This window comes from Channa argus, chromosome 1 (assembly GCF_033026475.1).
Source record: "Channa argus isolate prfri chromosome 1, Channa argus male v1.0, whole genome shotgun sequence".
NCBI lineage: Eukaryota > Metazoa > Chordata > Actinopteri > Anabantiformes > Channidae > Channa > Channa argus.
Window position 1 is genome coordinate 50,874,135 of NC_090197.1, and position 16,868 is coordinate 50,891,002.

The 16,868-nt window shown below is 43.5% G+C and overlaps 1 protein-coding gene across 12 annotated transcripts in view; it reads right to left on the minus strand.

The window, feature by feature from the left end:
* The window catches only part of cpeb3 (cytoplasmic polyadenylation element binding protein 3), a 39,823-nt gene that overhangs the window by 19,357 nt on the left and 3,598 nt on the right, over positions 1-16,868 (minus strand). For 6 of the 12 annotated variants that reach the window (XM_067474448.1, XM_067474471.1, XM_067474462.1 and 3 more), the window contains 2 exons: positions 10,381-10,534; positions 2,868-2,924 (listed from right to left, as the gene is read on the minus strand). In XM_067474448.1, the coding sequence (XP_067330549.1) occupies positions 2,868-2,924; positions 10,381-10,534 (211 nt within the window). Of the gene's footprint in view, positions 1-2,867; positions 2,925-10,380; positions 10,535-10,900; positions 10,925-16,868 lie in introns of those variants that run through there. The other 6 variants (XM_067474439.1, XM_067474420.1, XM_067474487.1 and 3 more) reach the window with 5 other exon arrangements.

Below are 16,868 nucleotides of genomic sequence, written 5' to 3' on the forward strand. Positions count from 1 at the left end.
TTATTACAGCCTGGCAGTGGCCCGAGCTAAACCTGCTGCACCTGCCCTGGCAACAAACACATGCAGGCACGTTTAGCCACGGAAATTGGCGAGATATTCAGCAGCATAACGCGATGCCCCGTAAGCCAGAGATTGTGATCTCTGTGCTAATCTTCTGCGAATATTCACAAATGAGGCCATAAAGCAGGCTGAAGGTAGAGCTGGTTAGTCATTATCATGGACATGGTGAAATATTAAAAGTTGCTCTCAGGTCAGGTTTAGCAGGCCAGGTGGGAGTGGAAACTTTCCACGGGATAAGGAGAGGGTATGGAGGTGGCTGGGAGCCTCAGGGCTCAGAGAAGGGAGAATAAATAACATGCGGGGATGAGGGGGGGGGGGGGGGGGGGTGGACAGAAGGCTGTGATGTCACGGCTGAAGAGCTCGGAATATATGGCAAGTCAAAAATACAGGGGCGTGATCGCCTAAACCTAATCGGCAGCTCATGCTTCCTCTGCCTTATCTTGAGTTTCTAATGCCCATTTTCTGCAGTGACCATGATGAAGTCTGAAAACACTAACAAGCTACAGCAAACCAAACACTGTAGGTGACGAGATCCTTGTTTTGGTCAGAAAGTTCACGCATGTCCACTTAGTCAAAGTTGACTTCCTAGCTTTTTCCAAAGCTCCTTTTGTCTCCCAATGTACAGCAACCCGTTAATATGTTCCAGAAACTCCACACTTGTCATTAATTGGCTGTTTATGCTCCATCTCTAGGACAACGTTGCAATTTGTGGAAGTGAACTGTGGTCAAAAGCTTTTGGGAGAAAATGAGTAAGTGGACCTTGAGCCCAGATTGTCAATATGAGCCAAATTATTTCCAGTTGGTCAAAATCAACATCATTTCACAGTTTCAACGTCTGTGATATTTCTAGGACAACGGAGCCAAGTCCCTGTAATGAGGAAGACAATGCAGTGGTCGAAAACATTGTGGTAAATCCTTAATTCTGGGTTCACACCTTCTGGAATAATGAACTCCTTTATTTAAGTCCTTTTCCTGGAAATGTCTACACATCTCACAGACGTTTCCTTTTCAAAGTTAAATTTTTGTCAAATCTATCTTCCCTTATTAACACGCAACACTTATTAACACATTACACAGACGTAATCTCCATGACAATTCCATCTGCTGAGAACAACAAAACTTGGAAGAGGAGCCGGAGTTGTGATTCTTTGCCATTCTTCTTTTTTCCAAAGCCAAACACAAGCCTGCTCGCTTAACGCAGCACGAGGTTCAGGACTGTGTTTGTTCCCACAGACAATTCGAGTCTCGGTCGCGCCATGAATGGGAACCGCGACGAAGGCAAAACGTGGCTTACGACGATGCAAATTTCAACAAACAGCAGAAGGGGGTAACACAGACCTAAACAGATACTGCTGCTCCTCTAAACTCACCACGTAAAAAAAGAAGAGCAACAAGAGGCCTTCGCATTATTAGAGCCCCATTGTGTAACTTGCCCCATCGGCTACTCTTGGGGAATATATTGTCTCTAAACCTCTTTCCCCTTGTTATGTTTTCATTAAAAAGATCTGGCTCTAAGATCCCCAAAAAACCCAGGCAGCCTCTCTGAGGCTTTGCCCTCTCACCATCTGGCCTTAGCACAAACAATGTCACCTAGCAACTGGGCCGAAATGAAGAAAACGTAGCGCTGGGAAACCGTCCGATGCCACGGTGGGAGAGAATCCAACCCACGAGGGAGAGGAGGGAAAGGAAAAGTGAGGGGTTAAGAATAAGCATCCGCCTTAAACTCTGTGATGTCAGGAAGACAGAAAAAAAAAAAAGAAAGTGGGCATTACGAGTTTGAAGTGTACGGCTCTGCCGGGCTTCAGAGCCTCATAGACCACTACTAAGCTGTCAAAGTGTGCAGCACCAAGAAATACGGCTGAAGGACCTGCGCTTACTCCTCTCCAGCCTTTCTTCTTCAACTTCGCTGAGTGCTACCCAGAGAAAGAAGAGCCTTACATAAGCTTCAAAGCTAATAGGAGGAAATGAAGGAGAAACACTGAGTAAAACGCTTTAAAGTTGAAAGCAAAGCTTCCCTGTCTGCACACATCACAGGCTGCAGCGGAGCGCGCTAGTTCTGACAGACTTGGAAGATCCGGGCAGATCTGAGCTCGCCCGAGCGTAATCCCACGACACTACAGTTTAACATCAATCCGAGACACGTTCTCTGAGGATATGAATGATGAGAAGAACAAAGGGAGGAAGGAGCCGCACTGTTTGTCAAGATGTGATAGGAGTAGGAGGCTCCTTCACCAAGACTGTCAGACATCGCCTGCCTTTACCTGTTTCTATACCCTGTAGGCAAACTAATATTCAGAGAGGAAAACAGGGCTTTGCTGATTGGGTCCAGAGATTCTTTATTTTTTTGCTGAGGTTTGGAAAAAAGTGGGAGACATGATTTCCCCTAGCAGAACATGTCGAAAACCCAAAGAAATCCCATCCCCTGACATATTTTGGGTGGTATCCATGTAACAGCAAACGGGACAGAGACCTGATTTCTCTCAGGTCACCATTGGTCACCTTAATGGCTGGTGGAACACCGGGGGGAGTCTTGTCTTACATGTTGAGGGTTATTTTGGGAAGTGCTATTCACGGGTCAAGTGTGCTTTCCCCAGTGTTAAGAGGACCGTCCTGGGTTTATGGTGTCAGGGAATCCAGGGCTTATCAAAGGGGAGGCAGGAGCCCCCTGTGGTTAGGAGGGGGGGGGAACGTACCACACTTCCCACTCCCAATCCTTTCAAACACAGAGGACAACAGGCAGCAGCAAGACACGTATCAGCAAAACCAAAACAGTTCTAACACAATCCATGAATATGAAGGGAACTTACTGTTCAGTGGCATAATGTGGTCTGCTCCAGGGTGGTGGAAGTTGAGGCCCATACGTCCTGGCGAAGAAACAACAACAACAACAACAAACGGTTTTACAAAGGGAGGGTGAAACACGCAATTTCTTGATAAAAGCCATTTGATTTCCATTCTGTTGTCAGCAATGGGAAACTGCCAGCCATGATGAAATGTTTAACATGAAACCATGTGGCCCCCACGTGATATAACGGCAGAAAAGACAACCACAGAAAACAAATGGGAAAAACAAGCTGGAAACACACACTCCTTTGTTGTTACATATCTCATACGCACACACACACACACACACACAAAGGCAGCTATAAGGCCAGGGATTCAACAGAGAGCGCATTCTGCTACGGTGACAACGTGTGCATGTTACAAGGGGCCCGTCTGTCGGCCCTGCGACGATGAGGGGGCCAAACCGGGATCTGATCACCTCCGTCTCCTTCAACCTACTCGTCAAGACGACAACGAGAAAAATTCCGTGGCCGGTTTACTGGCCAAAAACTTGCCACCTCACTGTCCACATTGTCTTCAGGACCAGCCCCAGAGGGACAAGCTTGATCCCTGAGCACTTAAAATTAAAACCCATCTACACTCACTACACGCTGCCTGCTTGTTGTGTGGTGAGGAGCCTGCCTAGATTTGTCAAATTAGGTGTTTCAGCTGATGATTTCTCAGATCAATAAATGAAGACGAGACCACTTATGTGAAAAAAGTGCTTCCTCTCATAATTAACAAAAATACATGCAAGTTTCACTGATGCAACACGAAATAGGTGTTAGTATTTATTGCCACAGATTGATTTTTCAAATTGGTAGATACATTTTGTTTTTTTTGTATTGTTGGACTGATTTTCTTCATTTTTGGGTGTCCATGTGTGTTTTCTCACTGAAAAACCGGGTTGGAAACACTTGTGTCAAGCTTTAGAAATTGTCCTCGTTTGATTCCTTCAATTTTAAACAACCGAAAGTCTGTAAACGTCTGCTAATGTCCGAAAATCTGCTGAAGCACCTCATTTCGAGCGCAACTGCGGTGGACACGTATTCCGAGTGTCATTACAGTGTTGTAACAGTGGTACGGTGGACGTAAAGGTTGAAGGGGAAAAAACCGCAATGGATATCTTTACTGCTAGTATAGGTTTCCCCATATCTAACACAGACTTTGGCAGAACGACCGGCCCCATGTTGAAAGCTGCTGTGGTGCAAACAAGATGACGTTAAAAGTTAACTCTACAGATGTTCAGTGGGCAAACGGAGCGTGAGAAGCCCAGACAGTCACACACACGTTCGTATGAACACATGGATATGTGTCACATACTGTGTGGATACGTCACATTCTCATCTTGTCTTTGTTGACAATGCCGCCGAACGGAGGAGAAAATCTGTGTTTCGACACAGAAGGTTGTCTAACTCTCCCAAATGTTCTCCGGTTATGTCATCTGTCTCACCAGCCTTAAATCTGATAGTCGGGCAGGCTGGCTTCCAAGTTCAACAGTGCCAAGGGATAAGTTCACAGATTTGTCTATTGGTAAATATGTGGGTGGGCTACTTGTTTATTTGGTCTATTTGTCCTCCAACCAAATGACAGGGCTTAAGTCTAAATGTCTGACTGAATAAACTGTCCTTGATATAGACTCCCTTCTAGCTGCAGAGACAGCCGTAAACTTTGACCTAGTCCCACTGCATTGGGTTGAGACAAAAACAAAAACCAAAAAAACACAAGAGGATCAATAAAATGATACATTAGTAGACTTAATAAAACACATGGACAGACTTTGCTGATAGAAGAGACGAAGTCCCAGTAAACACTCTTGGTTGCCCTTCAGTCTACATTAGTCATGTTGGATGACAGAGGGGCACAGTTGCCCTCCTGAAGCCCTAAAATAGCTCCGAGCATGTGTCATCTGTTTTCCCCCGGAGATGAGTGGAAGGGGTCTGAGGGGCCCCTGAGTTGCTGCTGCTGCTGCTTTTCTGGTGACATTTCCTCACAGGGAGTCTCAGCTATTCTCAACTTCCCCATGATGGCTGTACAGCAGCTTGGCCACTTGGGAGACAAGCTATCCGCTTCCTTGGGCCTGCGTCCAGCGGCTCCTCCCCCTTCACGCGCATGAAAATCGACAGACTGGCCGGTGAACTCGCTGTGAATGCTTTGGGAGAAATAGGTTAAGGAGTAGGGGCTGAAGTAACTGGACCTTGCCTGCCATCTAAGCTGTAATAGTGCGATGGAGCACTGGGCTCTGAGATGTTTTAGCAAAGCAGGTATGAAAGGATGCTGGAAACACAGGAGCATGAATGCAGATGTTGAGATTCTGTCACCTCATGCCTGGACCCAATCACCTGGCTTGATGACAGCTGCTCATACACCGGTCTCCTGCAGTCCACAAGTCACCAGATCATCTCAGTAAACCTCACGGCAGCTTTTTGAAACTGAATCGCTTTGAACCAAACTTGTCTCCCTGTTCCAGAATCTCTGGCCGCCCTGCTTTGCTCCCCTTGTCTCTCCAGCTCGTCTCCAGCCAGTCACCTGTCTCCCCCCCCACCCACATGGAAATTCCCTCACTCCTGTGCATTGCCTTACAATAAACTGCCTTTGTACCATCCCACCCGCTCTGTTTAGTGTCTTACTCTGGGTCCACTTAAAACTACTGGACTCTGGAAGTGTGACAGATTCAACAATACAGAAGTGGGCTAATTATCAACACACTTCTGCTTTTGCTCATAATTAGCTCTGTTCTACACTCTAGCAAATCTTTAATTTCCCAGTAACTCCTGTCGGACAAAGCTCCAGCACATGTTATGGGAGGAGAGCGAGTGTGGAACGTTGATAATGGAAAAAAGAAAAGAAAAAAAACCCAAACAAAAAAGGAAAAACATCTCAGCAGCAGCGTGTTGGTAAACTTTTATTACCAAGACAACTTTGGCCGGACGGCGTAAAAAAAACTCGGCAATAGCCACAGAGGGGAATGTGTTCTGTGCACAGATGCCAGACGACTGGAACAACTGAGAAACACGGTGAAAGAGTCATATCTCTGTAAGAATGACCCACTTCTTCCAATAACAAGTAAAACTACTGTACAATGTAAAATAGAAATGTTATGGAATATTTCTAAAAACAAGTCCCTGTCCCAGTGGCATGTGTGATCTGGACAAACGGAGGTTTCAATAGACAAAACAAGCCCAGGCTTGTCTTGTTGCCTGGACTGGATTAGCTCAGTCGAGCTTGCACGAATCATGAATTTTCCACTGTAACAAAACGCAGAACATAGGTGCAATTTAACCTTTAACACAGCCAAGACAAACATTATCTTATCTCTGTGCAGTAATTGCTGGCTGTTTAAAGTACAGGGGCATCCCTGTGTGGCGGAGCTCATCTCAAAAGTTGTCAACTGAAATGGGGTCAAGTCCAGCTTGCCTGCCAAATATTGACCTCTAACCTCAGGTTAACATGGTGTGACCCTGCTCTGAACCTAAACAAGGTCCACACAGACCATGTCATGTGATCTCTAGGACCAAATGAAGACGGAGGAAAGTAGGTGGTCCCAAGTCAAGGCTAAATCTTATCTTTTACTTTTATCTTTAACTTAAACTTTACAACGGCTTTACATTAATGGGAAACAGGAAGTGCAACATGTGAACTCTGTTACTGTACTGTGTGGCTAATTCCTGTTTTCCTCCTGATAAAAATATAAATACAACCCTTATCCACTGACCCATGCTCTTGTCAACAAGTGCGCAAAGTCAAACAGCAGCAGTGTTTTCTCTCCCTTGACAACTGACTTCAGTTATAGCTGTTACCAACACATGACGAGTGACACCTGAACACAGCAGAGACCCCACGGAAACCCACCCGTGTGAAGCGAGAGGAGTTCGCAGAACAAATCCCAGTGGGTGGAACTGGGGTGGACTAACTCGTTGGTTATTCACACACAAAGAGGTGAATATGCGACGATTTAAAGTAATAATTTAAAAACGGTGCATTCAATTTGAAATGGGAAGTTGGAATTTCTGAGTTGTCAGTCGGAAGTTTAAACTGGAATGTCCCGTGAAGTCAGGATTTAGAACTTTGAAAGTTGCACCAATCCCAACCTCAGTTTCCAAGATGGGCGCTTTGTGTGCAGTGTGTAACAGTGTGTAAGCTGTAGTCGAATAATGGATGTCAGCTCTCAGTACATACACCATGTAATGTACAGTACTGATATAAACTGGTATTGCTAATAAAATATCTAACCTGGCTAAGACTGCTGTGTTACGTTGTCCTCAGCTCCAACTTCCATCTTCTGAGGTAAATGGAACCGGCTGAGGCAATGTGTGTGATCAGATAGAGACACGAAATGGGTGGGTGGGGATTCCTACACTAGTTTCCACAAGGGCTTAGAAGACTTATTAACACTTATGAGTATCTCAAGTGGTTAGTGACAGCATCTAGAGATTGTGTGTGTGTGTGTGTGTGTGTGGATGAGGAGTGGCTCCACAAACAGTATCATGTCTGTTGAGTTGTCTTTGTCGCAGACAACAATGAGTGGCGGCCTGACGCGGCGTGTGAGGTGAGACAGCTTTGCATGGAATGTCACAGTTGATTTACACGTCAGAAACAATTTGGATGTGAGCATTTTGTGCGTATGTGATGACACCGCTGGCAGCCGTGGTGGTGGTTGTTGTCAAACTGGTGTTTTCTCAGGCCAAGAGGAGAATCTGGTGTGTGTGTGTGTGTGTGTGTGTGTGTGTGTGTGTGTGTGTACACGCCTGTGTGTTTATGAGAGCTCTCCACACATGAGCTCAGCTGACCCAGCTCAGGAACTACATGTCAACGACTGTGTGTGAAGCACTGCAGAAAGGGCCCAATTGTTCAGACGTCCCTCTGCTCTGTTGCCTCCACCCAGGAGGTACGGAGCTTTTAGGACGTTTGAAAGGACTGAAGGAACATAGTGACTATTTTACAGACAACACACACACACACACACACACACACACACACACCCAAGATGACTCTTCTCCCAACAAGTGCTGTGACAAAAACAGGTTGAATGAAGATGGCCTCGCCCTCTTCCCTGTCTTGACAGATAGAGGGTGTAGAGGGTGGGGCCACTCTCTTTACTTATTCTCCTTAACATCACAGCATGACCTCCTTTAAAAAAACACACACACACACACACACACACACACACACACACGCATACGGAGAATCATAACACAGTCGGGGAAAAAGAACTAAAGCGCTCCAGTCACAATGAGAAGTATGCAAGCAATGTTTTTGATGGGATGGATGTGGGTGGGAGACCCATCCAGTTCTGAATGCAAAACTAGGCCCACTGTGTTACTCGATGTCGACGGCTGATTCTCACTTTGTGGCTAGTATCATCAAAATGCGATGCCACACTCACTATGACAATTACTTGCTCGAGCAACAAATCAGTTTACTGTCTTGTCTAAGTCAGCATCCTACAAGTCGAGAATTTTTGAGCAGATGTGAAAAATTAGAAAGTTAGTACCAAGCAACAGACGACACGCTTAACATCAAAATCAGTAATGTTTTCAAATTCATTATTATCTACATGGTGGATGTTTTCTTTGGTTTAACATTTTTCCTTTGCTTGTCAGATTCATCAGGTAGTACCTGTACCGACCCTCATCGCTTCGTAAGTTCGTGCTTACGTTAGCTAAGCCTTGTTTCTCAAATGCACATTGGGCCAACAGTCTTAGCCTGCAGACTTAAAATTGGACCAAGCTTATTTACATTATGCTTTTTCCTATTGTTTGTTAGTTGTATACTCGGCCCACTGCTCAGGGGGAAGGAGGCCTTAAAGAGACTGGAGCTAAAATGAACAATTTCATAGGGAGCCGTATTGCAAAAAGGCCCATTATAGGAAAAATCAGGAGCTTTTAGACATGCAAATCATCAACACCTATTCCAGTAGAACCCCAGAATAAAAATATAAACCCAAATTTGGCCTCTTTAAGATCATTTAGGCAAACAAAGTCCTGGTCAGCAACACTGCATCACAGGCTCAGCACTAAATGCTAAAGCTAAAACCTGAGCCTTGCCACATTCCAGACCTCCAAACCTATTTCCATATCTTTGATTTTTTTTTTGGAGATTCAACAAGTGTACAGCTTAGCACAGAAAGTGAAAAATAGTCCGGACTCATCAGGGTTATGTCGCGCAGCAAACACCGGGTGTCGGTACAGAATATTGGGGGTCAGCGGTTCTTTGAAATGTTTCAGGCAAAACATTTGGACTTGCAAACTCTTCTCCCAAGCATCGGTTTCCTGTTGATGATCCACCACAAGGTGGACAAGCAGGGTGGAGCTGCCCTGTGGTTGGGATGGTAGCTTATTGCAGCACCACACCGTCACAGACTGATGAAGGAATGCACACCCATGTCAGCATACTACCCACCCTCTCTGTCCTCATATCTCCTCTGTCTCGGTTGTGCTGTGATAAACAATCACGAGGGAAAAAGCTGATGGATATTACAACACATTACCACTGGAGTCAGACTGGGCCAGAACGAGCAGTTTGTGGTAACAATACTCGCTCAGCACGAGACTGGGGGAAAAAAAAAGAATACGCTCGAAAAAAATGACACGCTCTGCTCATTGAACACTCCTCCAACCAATGTTTCCATTGTTAAGATGGATGATGGGGGGGGGGGGGGGGGGGGGATAAAAGCCTGACAGCACAACCTGACATGGGGCCCACGGGGAGACAGGGGTCTTCACAACAGACGCGTGACCTCGGCTGCGAAAATATTGGCTTAGAAGGCCTGACATGCATTGGATGACCTTAAAAGGTTGTGAACACAAACTCCTTAACGTTGTTTTCATGAGTTCATGAGCCGTCTATAGTTCCCAGGAGATGAAGTAGCATGAAAATAATGGATTTTTACTTTGAATTTGATTTCACCTTCAAGAAAACGGCTTCTAGTGGTTTTGCTTGGAAACACCAATGTGATCTTTAGGCCATGACTCAGTCATGGCACATCTAAGCCCACGGTGACACGCAAAAGAAAAGTCCCACAGGAGGATTATTTCTTAATTCTTCATCACCGAAGGAAAATATCAGCGACTTGGAATAGAAACATGCTCAATCACCAAACATGTGACATTATTACTTGATCTATTGATTCCAATCAACGTAGCCAACAGGCAAAGTAAGCCAAGACAAAAGAAAATGGATTTTGCAAGCAAAAAAATGAAAAAAAAAAAAAAAAAAGTGCCCATTGATGCAGATCTGCTTCTTCACCCCATAGACCAACACCATTATTCACTATTTTAAAAGGTAAGACACAAAATGTGAATTATCACATGTAATTTCAGAGCACGATGATCTATTCTGGATTGATTAGGAGTTTGACAAATACAAAAAAACAGAAAAACAAATATACCCATAGATGATTTATGTCCATACAGCAAAAAAAAAAAAAAAAAAAAAAAAAAAAAAAAAAAAAAGCAACCCAAATACTTTAAGCATGGATGTATAAATATTCCTAACCTGCAAAATGATTCCTCCATATAATATCAGCGATAGTCATTGGTGGGCCACCGGCAGGGTGTGGTTTACCTTTGTCATGGTCAGTCCTTATTATATCCATTAAGGAATTCTCCAAAGAGTGCAAGCTAAAAGCATCAAAGGGCCGATTCCGGTCCTGAAACACAGCAAAACACAAAAGAGTTGTGGGATTAGAGTCGCTGCATTCGATCATTTACAAATGAAACACAAAGAAACACATTTTCATGCTGCTGTGGCTACTAGTCATAGCAACTACAATATCTACAGTCAATTAGCAAAAAGGACAAAGTGAAAACACGTTTTTTAGAATACTGTATATTGTATAATTGGACATGTAATAAAAGTTTTTTAAAAATTGTTATATTAAAAAGGTATTCGGACACTGTATTGTCACTGCAAGTTGCTGACAGTGCATCCTGTTTGCTTTAATTGTCGCCAAAAGTGTGTCAAATTTGACTTGGACTCCGCCTGCCAGCAGAACTGGTTGGGCAAAGACACACACCTATAGGTCCCACAGTTCACACTGTCCTGTGTCAGCAAACAAACCAAGTCGCGAAAGTCTGCAGGCGGTGACACACCAACTTGATGCTCGGCCGTCAGCAACAATCCATTGGCCTAGTTTGTGTTTGCGGCAGGTCCTACGCTGTCCGCGCTAGTTGGACCCATAACAGCAGCTTTTCAACATTGGTCCCATTTGGAACAGAGACCACTCTGATTGGCTGTCGTGCAAAAGAGGAAACACATTAAAAATGCCAGTACGATTTGTAACTTAGCATCAGACTTGTCCTCAATTAGAAGTAGTGAACAGCCATGTGTGTCGAGTGGGAAAATGGTAAACGAACGCTGCTTTGTTCACTGTATGTACGTACGCCGTTGAAGTGCAGAACGTGCAGCGCCGCGTGTTTGTCGGCTGAACTCTTTTTCCATGTGTTCAAATAAAAATAAGAATAAAGAAAGGAAAGAAGCGAACATCTATGGAAGCTATGAGTCCGGGCCTCTTTAGGCTTTTCCGTCAAAATGTTTCCGAAGATTATTCCCTCACAAATCTCATCTTTCTGAAAGTCTCCACCATTCACTTCATTAAATTTAATTATGATAAAGACACTTAGTTCACGAGACAAATACTTCTCCTGACCTCCGATCGTAAGAGGTAAGAATAGTGAATGAATTTCTGAGAACGCCATGTGTGCCAAAGGTAAAGCCTGAGAGGACACCTAGCCCGAAGCTGGACGCTGTGGCCCTGGCAGCTGTGTCCTGTGTCCGCCGCCCAAGCCGAGGCCACATTGTTTGCACACTACGGCTATTGTTGCCTGTTCGGCTGAGCATTCAAAAGTGTAATTCCCCCCTCACTGGACCTGACAGCGCCACATAGATAAAAATCTGCCCACTTGGTACAAAGCATAAACACTTAAAACGCTGAGCTTTTCATTTCCTTCCCTTCCTCTTCGACACGTGACTGTACACGGTGACAGGTGGTTGGGGGCTGCGACCGCGCTGTAGTCAAGTGACACAGAGAGATGACATATACAAAAGGCTGAAGCGGATCGTGGAAGGCAGGTTCAAGTTGCCATGTCCTGACTACACTGTAGCTCGTATTTCCTCAGGACTCGTAAAGATCGAGAGAGGAGATCATGATAAGAGACAGGCGGACATGGCTGGAAATGTGTTTTTAATGAATCACGTCTGCTCGATATGGTTGCGGGCTGCCAAAATGAGAAATGCTAAAGAATTTATCATCTACCGTTTTCTTTTTCCATTATAAACTTGTCACGGGCAAAAGGAAACACACACACACACACACACACACACACAGTGAGCAGCCATGAATTCTTTTTGTTAAACACGAACAGACACACGATCGATCAATAGAAAAATGTCCAAAGGAAAAACTGTTTAAGGGGTTTCGTTATGACACATGTGTGTCTTAGCTGATACGTAGATTACACTGACTCTTAAATTTAATGTTCCTCTGTTTAAAGATCCCCAAAATATACAAGTACGAGAGAGAAACTGCCTTTAAGATCAGACACTGTTTCAGTTAAGGGTGCACATTTTTTTTTTTTTCAGAAAAAAAATCCCTCAAATTCCCAGGTGTCAAAGGCTGCGTTCACATTACAGCTGAAGTGTCCCGTATCTAATCTCCTTGCACTCAAGTGACTCAATCTGAATTTTTTTCCCCCCTACAGGGGCTGTGGACAAACCAAATCTGAATTTCTTTTATTCATTTCTTTTAATTTTTTTTAAATCAGACTTGGGCCACTGTCATATGTGGTCCTGGATCTGATCTCTGCCAAAGCGACCACTGTCAGTACAGTCGGACGGGACTTAATGTGTCTTTTTTTAAAGCCTTTTTTTGCCTCTGTGCTCATGTACATACTGCGTGTGGTCATCAGTCAGTGTCGACATCTCAGAACGTGATAGAAATAAACTTGGAAGCTCAAAGACAAAGATGGAGGTGAATGGAGACATGAGGAAGTGTCAGCTTTGATGAACACATCAGGAAGGAACATATCACAACTCAGCAGTTTTCGAGGAATCAGCGAGCAACCGGACTGTTGCACATGTGACGTTTTTGTTATGTACACACGAGGTTCACGTTTCAGTTGGACTTCGGCATGTGTGTCACTTCAGTAATGCAACAGTCGTCTCACTGCAGCCGGATACAAACAGCATTCAAACTAAAAGATTGGATCTGACAATGTTGCCATCTTTAGATTATTTTTCCCGTATGTAAAAATGCTAGTTGTAAAGAGAAACAACAGGAAATGCTCGATATTTGGCATTTTTGATGAATGATAAACGTTTGCTGATTTTGATCACTTTCCTGTCAAATGACTATAAGCTTTATCAGCTAATTGGGACTATTTATAGTAGAGCTGGAATAAAGAGCATGAACCTACATGCCCTCTGTTGCCTGGCATCTCTTTTGTTTACTGCGTTTTTCTCTTAACATTTATTTTACAACTCTTCGAATACATGTAAAGTTAGATCTGGCTCATCTGAACGCTAATATGGAACAAATGACAAAACAGAACGGCAAGTGTGAGGCGCAAACATTACCAGAAACCAAAGCTAATCAAACAGCAACTGACTTGACCACACAACAATCACACTCCCCATCATTTCAAACAGTGATCTGCCGCTTGACTCATGTGACTGGAGCCTCACATGTTGAGCTGAGTTCCACACATTCCTCAGCCTTTAAGTACGAGCCGGCAGCAGGCAAGTGCAAGCACATATCGTTGCACACGGAACTCAACATTTCGCCCCACGCTTCAGAGCCAGCACCTGTTACCAGGTGTCGGCGTGACAGAGGTCGTGGGCTTCCCGACTTGCTGCTCGGCTCAACAATCTGCCCTGCAGCAAACAGGCCCGCTGACATGTGGCACGATGACCTCGCGTTCTCGTGACAACTCTTCTCCAATTATGGGTGTAATTGTTTAGCAGCTAACTGTGAACTAGTGCTGGCAACGCATCACTGAGGCAAAACGGATGATGTCATTAGGGTTTATTTGCCAAGAGCTGAAGCAATTAACGGGAATCTTACCTTTTTATAAACAATTTTAACAAACTAAAAATCCTTTTTTAAGCAAGAACGGTGAAAACGTTTCAGCCCGGAGAGAAAGGAGAAAATGTGCTGCTTTTATTTTTTTTTAAATCACAGGTGTAAATTCAATATTTTATGCTTCTCCGTGTTCTCACATGTATATACACAAGATTACAAGATGCTCAACGAAAAAGTGATCAGAAAATTGACATTATGGAAATATATATTAAAGTGCAGGCCTAATTTTATACACAGCTGTCTCCATGTCCTGTGTTATGATCCAGGGGAAACAGGATCTAAAAGCAAAGGGTATTGTCACGGAAGAAAAAGTCTAATGAAACAGACTTTTAATCTTGACAAATAGTAGGAAGTTTAAGTCGGGATAACTCAGCCTCTACAGCTTTTTTGATCATTCTTCTGTGTCTCTCTCACTGGGCCTTTTTACTGTACTGTATCATCAATATATCTACATCATTTTGGAACAAATGTATCTGAAAAGTGTGTTAAATATGGGCTACAGTTTTTAATAAAGGAGACTGCGTTTTTATATTATAGCTACAATATGCAACTTCAACTAACGCTAGCATGAGACCTGAAATCAATCCCCTAGGATCCGTCCACCTCTTCCTCTCCCCTAAACTGTTTCACTCTCCTACGCTCGACCGTGCTCTACCCAGAACTTCAGGTAGTCGTTATGAAATTACAATTAATGGAAGTGCTTTGGAAATTACCTATCATGAGGAAATTATTGACATTTTTTGACTAGTAAGAAGAGCAAGTCTAACTCAAAACCTTTTAGACGCAACTATCTCTGCTGTGCTACAAGCGCTGCTTTGTGGGTCTGGATCAACAGGAAGCTACAAAGATTTTTGGAACTGCTATATATGTAAGTATGTCAGTCATAATATATGTAATATGTTAAGTCTGATTAAGACGTATGTTTGAAACATCACATCACAACTGTCTAATAAAAATATCCCAAAAGCTTTAAGGGGCTGTAAGTGGTGAAAACCTTTAAAGAAACTCTCAAACTCAAAAACTTTAATGGTTTCAGGGCTGCAAATACAACATGTGCTGAACATTTTACCATCTTAATCAATTAATGAATTGTATTGTCTAGAGAATCTTGCCCATCACAACATTTATTTCCACTGATGTACTTCTGCTCTGCTAGTCAGTTACTTCTGGCTTCATTAAACAGACCACTCTTTGCAGCAGGACAAGTGGACCCTTGACCTTGTCTCCTAGTGATAACTGGTGTTGCAGGTTGGCCAGGTCACGCGAACAGCGATAGGGACCCTCGACAGAGGAAACAGAGTAATAAAGCCTGGGGAGGCCTGTCTGACACACACAATCAGCATCTCTTCAGAACGCTATACGTTTCAAGACGGCTGGAATTTCACCCTGCGTCAAAGCTGTGCTTCGTGTCTGCACATGTAACAGGTCAGCACTTTGGCCCATGCTCTGTTCTCTCAGGTCTACTTGCTTTGATTAGGTCAACTTTTAAAATAAGCTGGTGACTTCAGAGGAGAGAATTCGCCTGGAGCAAGAAGACAAACTGACTTATTTTTTCTACGTTGCCCTGTTTGTCATACTACATAGGACATAAACCTAAGGACACATGACCAACCATGTCAAATAACCAGACAGTACTGGGCCTGTTTCTGTTGGTCTACTCTGCAGTGACATGCATCATCCAGGGAAAGATCACTGTGTGAAATACATAAGAAACAGGCTATAGGCTGTCACTATAGTGCTGCTAAAGACAGGTGACTGTTGGGAAATGTATGAATAATCATAAATGATACATGACAACAGACAAAATTCTATAAGAATGGGACCAGTATATAAACAGTCCTTAAATCCTGTATTATTTGCCTTTTCCTCTGACTTTTTTTGTACCACATGCACAACACACCATATTTTTCCCACCTCTCAGCTGTCTGATTTATGTATTCAAGCTGATTCTTGAGCTGGGCCTATTACATTGTATGGACATGTATCAGTGTCAACACTTGTATTATGTAAAATACTTATACTTATGTCAAAATATGTAAAATACTTAATAATACAATACCAGTTTTAAATCGATTACTGCTATACAACTGGGGGAACAGAGCTGTGTCTACCTTCCAGATTTGACCTGCGTACGATTTCCATTCATGGTTCAAACACCGCCCACTACACCTTCACGAGCCAATCAAATGCGAGTGCGGATGTTGCTTTCATGAACTGTAGAAAATCTACAATTTTAGATGTCAAGATACGTGAACGATATTATATCTGTTAATATTACCTCGTGTGCTGTTGTTGTTTTTTGTCTGCTTGTTTAAAATAACACCTGTCAATGTAAAGTTCAATGTTCAGTCTAGTTGAAATGCATTTGACACGGACTTAAACAAAACCGTTCACTTCATTTATTCTGAAATTAAAGGCACTTTTCTCTGTATCCTACTCCATTTCATCAATGTATGTTATTCAAGAAAATACGTCACGGAGTAGGTGCTTTCTGCCTGTACAGGGTTTCTAGGTGTGATTACGCAAGGTTGCGAGGAGCCCCTGAAGGCATCGTGTGTCCTTTAAACCCCACGGATAGTGAGCTGGCAGAGGAAATATACCCACTGAATGTAACAAACGGTGCGCCGCGACTATTCCTAGGATACAGAGACTGTGTCCTACTCTTTGACAACGCAGAAACAGATGATCGATGGCTTATACTTAAAATGCCTCGCCGTCTCTTTATTTGACCTCTACAACACAATTTGCCAGCACAACAAATATAAGAAACGCTGACAGCAACCGGCAAAACCCGGTGATCATTTGCCAGTTCACACACGCAGAATTAAAACACTGGCATTTTATGCTGAATTACCTAAAATCAATAGATATGAATGCCTCTGTGGTTCTGTCCCTATGGCAACCT